Consider the following 9,946-nt stretch of genomic DNA (forward strand, 5'->3'; position numbering starts at 1 on the left):
TTACTCGTTATATATACATATATATATTATATTCAAATTGAGATGGAAGGGTTCAAGGTTTTCAATTGACACTAACATTTTTAAAACGTCTTTGTATTCTATTTTATTTCTTAGCAAACCATTGAGAACCTTAAACCCTTGCACCTCCCGCTCACTTGAAGTGCTTCCACCTTCGCGCATTCACTTCGGTTCCCTCGCTTTTAGCCGTTCAGTGCTGCCGCCGCTGTTTCTCTCCCGCTCAAGGGCACTCAGCCAAATTGCCCTTGCCTCTCAGACCTCTCCCGGTGCCTCCTTGCCAGAGCTATGGCGAACGACCAAGACATGAGTGGCTGGACTGATCTGCTTCACTCTTCTACGAAGCTCCTCGAACAAGCTGCTCCATCAGCGCAGTTCCCTCCTCTCCAGGTTTCATACTCTCTCCGTCGCTTTGGTTGTTTTTCTCAGAATCTGCGGAAATCGAGGGTTCTAATTGAATTACATACCTTCATTTTCATAATTTTCGCCTACAACTGGATTGGGCAAGTCTAATTGTCTCGACAATGGAATGCCCTACTAACTTGACTGTTAGATATATTTTTATTTTCATAATTTTCACCTACAGCTGGATTGGGCAAGTCTAATTGTTTCGACAATGGACTGCACTTCTAACTTGATTTTTAGATATATTTGTATATCTGGAAAACTATGTATTTCTAGCTCTATTATCATTATCAACTTACGATTACGACCACTTTGTTCAATTCAAGGCAGTGAAAAATGGGTGCATTAAAGGTAAACAAGAGTTCTGAGACTTTATTAACTGTGCTTATTTTCTTAAACGCCTGCTGCATCCAGCTTAACGGGAGAAAAGAAGAATTAATAACGTTTGAAACAAAAGATTCAGTAATAAATACCAAGAGGGAAGAAAAGTTTCGGAATGCATGATGTTTTCTGATTTTAAAATAAGAAGAATATAAGAAGAATGATCAAGAAACGAAATCTCTAGCTTCTTGTCTCCACATTATGTCTCAGTTCTTATTTCTGAATTTCATGATGTGTGATTGTTTCAGAGGAACTTAGATCAGTTGGAAGTGTTATCTAAAAAACTCAAGGCAAAGACCTTGAGAACTGAGGCGCCTACTCAATCTATTGCTGCTACAAGGTAGTTCTATTACTGCTACCAAAATCTTCCCTTTGTCAATTCATATTTTTGTTGCTGCAGTCTCTTTACTTACCTAGAAGCGAGCACATTTTACAATTGTAGGTTACTTGCACGTGAGGGAATAAATGCGGAGCAACTTGCTCGAGATTTGAAGTCTTTTGAACTAAAGGTGAAGAGCTTTTTAATGTTTTCAATTATAAATAACCTTCTTAATGACTATAGTTTTTTCTTTCAATTTTGATGTACTACCTATAATGTATGTTTAAAATAAGAATTAGACTCTTCATTATTATAATGAAACATACAGAAAGGGGGAGGAAAGTCCTCACCCTACGACTAATGGGGTTGCCAGACAATTCTCCGTAAGCCCAACTATTAGAAATACAACAATTACAAAAGGAATTACTAAGTCTATACCCAGAGCAACAACAGAAATGGCATTGTCGAGAAAAGAAGGCATTGTTTTAAGGAAACAATTGATTTCATTGATAAATGAAATATACAAATGGAAGGGATACCCGACCACCAAAGGTGGATTACAAAAAAGACCTCTAATGCCTCATTAAGATCCAATCCTCTGCAAGTAGTATTAACCATTTCTTCAAAACTGTCACATTAGTCTCCTATGTATGTGAAAATGTCAAGGGTTGGGATGATTTTTAATCTTTAACCAACCTTCATATGAAGCGATCATTGATTACTCTCCATGCATTTCTTTAGATATTCTAAAATATTTCATCTTCAGTTTGCTCCATGCATTTATTTAGACATTCTAAAATATTTTACCTCCAGTTGTTCCAACTTGACAACCTTGGGGTTCAAAGGTTTTCAACAACTTTTTTGTTGAGCAGAGAATTAAAGCTCTGTCAGCTGAGAAAGGAATTATAGTACATCTTCCATTGGTTGAAGTGAAAATAACTTTCTTAATAGCTATCCAATCATCATGGTAGCTAAGGCATTGGGCTATTAAAGTTTCATCCCAATTAAAGCAGACAGTGGAGGGTAGTTGGGTGGATGTCAATGGTGGGGCCTTATGGTCCGTAAGGGTGCAATGATGCTTGGTTTCTTGACTGTTTGGTGAAGTATCCGAGTCATTGCTCCCCTAAATACAGACCTTATAAGGGGCTGCTTGCAAAACTACTTGTGGGCCTTTTCCTTTTGTTTGTGTGCTTTGTATGGGTAGTCTGAGACGAGGGAGTAAAAAGAGAACCATCCTTCTTTATTCGAATCTGATGGGATGAAAGCTCAGCACTTTTGACCATTGTTATCAAGTTGGTTGACCTCCATGTAATAACCTTGTTTATTTCTTAGTTTCGACCATTGTTGTCAAGTTGGTTGACCTCCAAGTAATAGCCCTGTTTATTTCTTAGTTTCTTGACTAAAGTAATATCATCTTTGGTTCTTAGTTCTTTGAAAGCCTTGAAGGAGCAAGGTTCCTTTAGGAGGATATTGTAGAATGTCTCGAGCCATAACAACGATTTCTAGGTGATGCACGATGTGTAGTAGGACGTATGACTACCTTCTTTTATTCTTGCCCTACTGCTTCTGTAATGGTCATTCAAAGCTGTGAAGAAGGTTCTCCAGTCAACGTTGATGTGGCTTTGCGGTTGTCATTGGTTAGGGAAGGGGAAGGAGGGTTGGTTAATGACCAGAGATGAGAGTTGGGATGGGGAGTAGGGAGGAAAGGAGGAATAGAGGATGGTGATAGAGTGAAAACATAGGTAGAGAAAGCGAGAGTGTATGTCAATTATGGAAAGCCTATCTATCTTTGTGTATAAAAATTATGGAAAGCCTATCTATCTTTGTGTATAAAAATAAGGTGGTTTCTTTTCAATGGAACTGCATCACAGGAAAATTTTGATGAGGTTGAGCCAAAGCTTTTCTGCCTTCTTCTTTAAGGATGACAAGTAAGGAGAGAATGGATATTGGCTTTTACCTTTATAGTCCAAAACTATCTTGAAATTGTGTGTATTTTGGTTGGCCTGATCTAATTTACATTGCAAAATTTTATTCTAGTATTCTATTGCTTTCTAATCTTTTATGTGCCTGTTTATTACTTCTTTTGAAGACTACTTTTGAGGACGTATTTCCTGCGGAGGCAACTAGTATTGAAGAATACTTGCAACAGGTATTTTTTATGCAAATTTTCCTATCATTGCAGTCTTGCAGATAAATTTTACTAAAAAAGGTATTGGCTTATATATGAAATGTTGGCTGAAATTTCTATTTCATACTTATATTTGCTGGAGGATGTTGCTGAACTAATGCTATTACTAATTTGGTTATTCGTACGTATATGTTTTATGCTGTTACTAATTAGGTTATTTGTACATTTATGTATGGTAGTCTTCGTTGTTCTTGGACTTTTTAAGCATGCCTTTTGTAATTGATATTTCAAGTTTCTTAAAAAAAAAATTAAGTGCGAGTCTCATTAATTTGCACTTGGTTTTTTGGAACCTCAGCATCATGGTGAGGTAAGACACAACATATGTACACAAAATAATTAAAATATTATAGCATAAGATTTTATCTTTCTTTCTTCTTCTTTTTTTTTTTTTGACAATGAAACAAAACTCCTCACTGAATTAATGGAAAATTATAATAACTCCTAAAAGGAGAATGCAACACCAGTGCGATAAATTTTCTAGAAGATACAATAAAGCCACAAATAAGAACTCCCAGCCAGAAAAGAATAAAAGACCTAACATAAGTTTGTCTTGTGGGATAAATAGTAGTGTCCCGAGGTAAGGGCAAGGGGTGGAGAGAACGTTCAAAGAGTAGTGTCCCCATTTCAAATTTTTGTATTGAAGCTTTTAGATGGTGTGAGATTAAGCTAGTTACATCAAATTTGATTTGGGATGATTCTAGACGAGGAATATATATTTTCAGGAATGCTTTCTCGAGAGTTTTTCACTTGGCTAATTCTAACTGCCCTATTTTTTTTTGCTGCTATTTTGATTCTATTAGGGGTGGAATTTGGATTTTAAGCATTTTTTACCATGCTGAATGGGCCAATTTTCTGCTCTTTTAAGGGACAACTTAACTTGTTTGTACTCTGTCCCCGCGCTTTTATAACTAGTTCTATATACTTAAATGAAAGGTTCAATGTAAATCTAGTGTGGGAGTTCAAAATGAATTCATTATTCATAGAAACACTACAAAGTTGTTTTTTAAAATGAACACTGGAACATTGTAATACTCTGCTATCTATTTTAAATGTTTTTTTTTTTTTGATAAGAGACAATTTCATTGATGATTGAAATTTACAAAAGGGATGTATAATCCATGGTATTTATAAAAAACCTTCCCAATTTACAATGAAGGAGGATTTTAAAATGAATTCATAGAAACACTTGAACAAGGTCTATTCAGTAGGTTGTACAACTATGTCTTTGAGTTCTAAGAAACACTTTTAAGTCATTTTTAAATGAATTTCACAGGAACATTGTAATTTGGAGTTGAAAATCATGTATTTTTTTTTCTCTTAATTTTAGAATATAAGCTCTTAAAAACTGATCTCCTTGCCTTTTGTGTTGAGTTATTCATTTTACAGCTGGAAAATTTTATTATTATTATCATGAAAAAAAATATTTCAACTTTTATGGGGCTATCTTCACAATTTATCCTGGACAATAATTAATGTTGATATGTCTGATCTTTGTGCATTTCGAATTCAACCTAGGTCCATGAAATGGCAATGATCTCGGCCATACAGGAGGCGCAGAAGGACAATGTCAGAAGTTTTAATGGTTACATGATGAAAGTTTTAGAGGTTAGTATGACTTAGTTATTTTGAGAGGTTGAATGTTTTCTCTAACTACCTCTTCTTTAATGTTATATACATAATATGCGAACATTTCACTTTAATTTTCAGTTGTTCCCTATTCTTCTATCATTTTTTGCTGCGTATTTAATAGTGGCATGTGAAAAGTCAAGTGGTAGAACAAGCTTCCTATTGGAACTAATTCTGAAAGCTTCAGAAAAGAGTTGGGCGTTTCATGTTTTTTCATTTGAGGTTGATCTTAGAAGAGATAACTGATATATTTTATTTTTATTTGCCCCTTTGGTTGTCCTTTTAATGTTGTAGTTGATGAATATCTTCATTCTTTTCATGGTGGCACTGGATTACTGGTTCTTGTTGCGGTTATTGTTCAAGAACTTTCATAGTTAACTATGGAAAATTTGTGCTTCTCCATTCACATTATAGATATAGATGATTAGTTTCTTATATTTGGCTTGCATCCCCTTTGTGAGGTTAAATTAAAATGATGCGATGGGTAAGTTGATCTCTGTTTAGTGGATTTGAATTGGTCGTGCTTTTAACTACTTCAATTGATAGTAAATAGAGCTCGTTTCTATAGAATAGAGAACATCTGCTTGGGTAAATTCTTTACTAATCGTGCATTTGTTTCTGAATTGTTATGGAATCAAATGTTTGACAGGAGGATTGGAAAAAGGAAAAACGTGATTTCCTTCAGAGTTTAAGCCGAATATCTACATTACCCAGGACTGATATGATTGATGATAATAGTGGGGCTCCAAGGTTGGGTCAAATTGCCTCCTTTGTATCCAGTCCTCATGTTTCATCTGGTTTTCCCACTCTGGAGTCTGCATCTCTAGCCAACAAGCCTACTATGGAGAAAAAAGCATCAACATATGCTGAAGTAGTGAAGAACATGAACGATGCCAGGGAACGTGGATTACCATTTAAAGTATGAGCTGGTTCTTTCTTTACCGACTTGTAGTCGTTCTATTACATTATATCCTTGTTGAGGATCCTAATAGCTTGTTGAAATGGACCAACGTAGTTCATTTCAATTCTTATTTTCATTTATGAATATTTATGATGTTTGTCTTATGGTCATCTTTAGCATTTAACCCATAATAACTTGTTAGAAACGTGCACTGATGGAAGGCCAGCTTTGATGTATTTTCTTGGCTTTAATCATTTGCTAAATGTCAACCATTTGTAGATGAATGATGACACGTATTTAATATTTGGTTTTTACTGTTTGTTCTCAACTATTAGCCTGCTGTAGCTTTCAAAGGCGCTTATGAAAGTTTAGATCTCCATGGATCTGCTGGGAAGTCAGTTAACATGCAAAAGATTTGGCATCTTATTCAAGTAAGTCGATCACCCTTTCTTTAATTGATATACATAATGAATACCCAATCATCTTCTCTGCCTTTCATTCCTTTTTTATTTGATAAATTGTTGATATCTAGATTTTTTTTAAAATGATAGACATTAATGGGTGAGGACTCAACTCCAAAACAAAATGTTTCAAAAACAATGTCACTAATACTTGGGGCCAGGCGCCATCTAGAGTTGGGACATGAGAAATATATGATGGATACAATACAAAGCCATCCTGCACAGGTAATGTTTTTTTTTTTTTTTCAAGTATAAATCTATTTACTATTTTTTTGTTTGGAATGATCACAATTGTTTTAATGAAGAGGAACTGATAAGGTGGGAGTACCCGAAAACTTTGTCCCATAACCAAATGACATCTCAAATTAGACACTCTCAAGTATAGGAGTATGGAGTTAGTAACCTAACTATTGATGCAAACATTACATTAAGTAGTTTTGTTGTTATTTGTTTCCCGTTTAAGTTAGTATATGGTTATGGTTATGGTTATGGAGGTGAGGTAAAGTTAGAGGGAAATGGTAAATTTCATATATATATATATATATATTTTTTTTTATCAAAGTGCAATGGGAGCAAATTTGATGGATAGAACAATCACCATCCTTTGAGCCATAAGTTCTTCAAAAGGACCAGATCTGGCATGAGAAAAAACGAACTTGATTAATTCAATGAACGTGTTATTGTACAAAATATTAAATCAACATGGTTGTTTTTTAGAGACTGCATCCACATCAAATGAGGGGATGAGAATTGAATTGCGGTTTGGACAGGGATGAGATGGAATGGAGAGTTTTCTGCGAGATGGAAGATTTTCAAAGAAAAAAATAACTGTTCAAAGTATTGGGGGAAGAGAAGAACAGTAGGTCTCAAATTCTCAGGAGAAGAGATCCTTTATACAGGTGCTCTAAGGGAAAAGTGATACGAAAGCCTTGTAATGCAAGAAAAAGTATGTGATGGGTAAAGAGAAATTTTTTAATTGTAGGGTGGTGGACAAGCAGTCGAAAAAGGAAAAAAGATTTGCAAATAAAACTTTAATGAAAATCAAAGATTCAGGGAAGATGGCCAGGAATTCTTAAAGAGAGGAAGATGATGGAAGTTCTTTAGAATATTAAAGCTTTGAACATCGATACTTATTCATCTACGTTTCTGACTTGGAAAAAATTTAAAATGCTACTTGTTAGTGATAATTTTGTTCTAAAATGGAATCCATTGCCAAAAGACTAGAAAGAACGATGGGGCCGAATGTTGAGATTTTGATAAGGATCTATTTTAGTTGTTGGCTTTTATTGTGTACTTCCATGATTTGTTTGTTTGTTTTCTTGATGAGAAACATTCAAAAAAAATTTATAAAAAAAACAATGTTCCAAAAAGAATAGAAACAGCCTAAGGGAGGGGTGGAGGAAGCCTCTGTCAAAGCTATACAACGAGAGCCTTCCAATCGCTAATATCAAGAGGGTGCAGAATTTCCATGATCTATAAGAAAATCGCAGTGGGAAAGTTAATCCCAAATTTTCGGCCAACAAGTTCCATGATCTATAAGAAAATTGGAGAGGGTCAACAGGTGATTAAGGTCTTCCGCCTCTTTCAAGCACATTCTACAATCTGAGGGTGACAAGAACCACCTAATTTTTTTTTTTGAAGTCTATCATTGGTATTTAAATTCCAATAGGCCAACGACCAAAGGAAAACTTTCGCTTTCTTAGGGCTTTTATGCTTCCAAGTTGCTCTTGTAATGGACAAATCCACCAAGTGGTCTTAGACGAAGACCCAAGAAGGTAGGCTTACAAGAGTATATACTGGAGCCTTCAAGAGACTACAAAATACGATTGGCTGCCTCCCCCGCTTGCACCATTCTCAACTTTTCCACTAGGGCCATCCATTTAGGCTAACGCCTTTACAAATGCCTCGATCTCTCACTGTTGTACCATTGCCTATTACAATTCCACAGTTTGATGTCTCCATCAACGACATATTCAACTTCTCCACCAACGGCAATGATATTAAATTGTGCGTTGCCCTACAATTTATCATCACCAGTACCTCTTTATCATCTACCCTTCCTTTTAAGCTGAATTGTTTCTGAACTCGAAAATCTCAATACTAATTTCAATGTCAACTTTGCGAACTCCTCATCTAGCTGTAGCTATTCTGCACCCATCCCTTCATACACTGCTTTTGTATCTAGCTAATATTCCCCCTCCTTGCACGCCACCTTGATTCTTAACTCCCTCGGTTTACAATGATGGCCAATGTAGAACTTCGTCACAACTGAAACATAAGCCTTTTTCCTTCCTCGTTTGGAACTCATTGTCTAATAAGTGTTGCTAATGGATTTCCCTTCAATGTCAAAACTAATAAAAACAGTTCGATGGTTTCAAGATTGACTCTTTTCAAAAAAAGAAAAAGAACAAGAAAAAAAAAAAACCATTCTAGGATTAGAAGGTTCCTTTTTTTTGTTTCCTTTTATAAATTTGAATTTCTATATACACTTGTTAATTTATGCATAGATAGTCTGTGTGTTTACTTTTATGCTCAAACTATTATAGTTGCCATTTATTCTTACATGACTCGTATGTTGAAGTCATCTTATTTCCATGTAGGCTGCCCTTGGTGGTGTCGTTGGAAATCTTCAAAGAGTTCGGGCCTTCCTTCGGGTTTGTTTGTGACATATGTTCAAAGAATTAGAAAATTTGACATGCTATATCTCGTCTTGTACTTGAGTTATTTTTTATTTATTTATTTATTTTTGATAAGATCTTGTACTTCAGTTTTAAGTTCTTGTTATTTGCAGATTCGCTTGAGAGACTATGGAGTTCTAGATTTTGATGCCAATGATGCACGTAGACAGCCTCCTGTTGATACTACTTGGCAACAGGTGTTGATACCTTTTTGAATTTTATAAGTATTCACTTTAATATGTTTCTCATCGAGAAAAAAGGAAAAGGTATTTGCATTAATACATCTAGTAGCAAATGTGGTTGTTTGTATTTGAGTTTTATATGATTGGGCCGTTTTCTTTTGTTGGCTCATTTTGGGGTTGGTTCTTTTGCATGCCACTTGTATTCTATATTCTTTCATTTTATCTCATTGAAAGCTTAGTTTTAATTAAAAAAAAAAATGCTAATCTAAGTAAGACCTACCTTTGCCTTGTACTGGGGAAGAAAGAAGCCAAAATATCCATGATTCTTGCCCTATCAGGCTCATACTTTTTGTCCCGCACCAGATTTTGGAAAGTATCCTATCAAATTTTTTAAAAGTTACTCTCCCATACACAATCTTTGAGTTCCAAACAACATTTGTGAAAGGAAGACAGATTTTGGATGGTTCTCATTGCAAATGACGATTTGCCAAATTATAAAATACTAGATATGGATACACAGAGGATACATTATTTTATTACTTTTGTAGGATATATGTAAATTTAACAGAGATACTCAGTGTAATCCACTAAAATGCATAAAATATCAAGTCAATTGACAATAGTACAAAGTACCATACAAGTACCGATTACATATAATATTATCCAACATTAAGTGTCCATACTTCATAGGTCTCATGTTTTCAAATCACCATTCTAACGCAATGGACCCTTGGTTTTCCTTGAATTTTGCCCTAAGGTTTTTTTTTTTTTTTTTTTTTTTTTTTTTTTT

The 9,946-nt window shown here is 35.0% G+C and overlaps 1 protein-coding gene across 1 annotated transcript in view; it reads left to right on the forward strand.

Annotated features, from left to right (window-relative positions):
• Positions 1-98: 98 nt before the first annotated feature.
• The window catches only part of LOC111441561 (nuclear pore complex protein NUP93A-like), a 14,372-nt gene continuing 4,524 nt past the window's right edge, over positions 99-9,946 (forward strand). The window contains exons 1-10 of the mRNA XM_023078604.1: positions 99-405; positions 1,050-1,141; positions 1,244-1,310; positions 3,210-3,269; positions 4,824-4,913; positions 5,584-5,853; positions 6,171-6,266; positions 6,387-6,521; positions 8,897-8,950; positions 9,088-9,171. Of these exons, the coding sequence (XP_022934372.1) occupies positions 304-405; positions 1,050-1,141; positions 1,244-1,310; positions 3,210-3,269; positions 4,824-4,913; positions 5,584-5,853; positions 6,171-6,266; positions 6,387-6,521; positions 8,897-8,950; positions 9,088-9,171 (1,050 nt within the window). The 5' untranslated portion in view covers positions 99-303. The remainder of the gene's footprint in view (positions 406-1,049; positions 1,142-1,243; positions 1,311-3,209; positions 3,270-4,823; positions 4,914-5,583; positions 5,854-6,170; positions 6,267-6,386; positions 6,522-8,896; positions 8,951-9,087; positions 9,172-9,946) is intronic.

Source organism: Cucurbita moschata, unplaced genomic scaffold, assembly GCF_002738365.1.
Source record: "Cucurbita moschata cultivar Rifu unplaced genomic scaffold, Cmos_1.0 Cmo_Scf00004, whole genome shotgun sequence".
Taxonomy (NCBI): domain Eukaryota; kingdom Viridiplantae; phylum Streptophyta; class Magnoliopsida; order Cucurbitales; family Cucurbitaceae; genus Cucurbita; species Cucurbita moschata.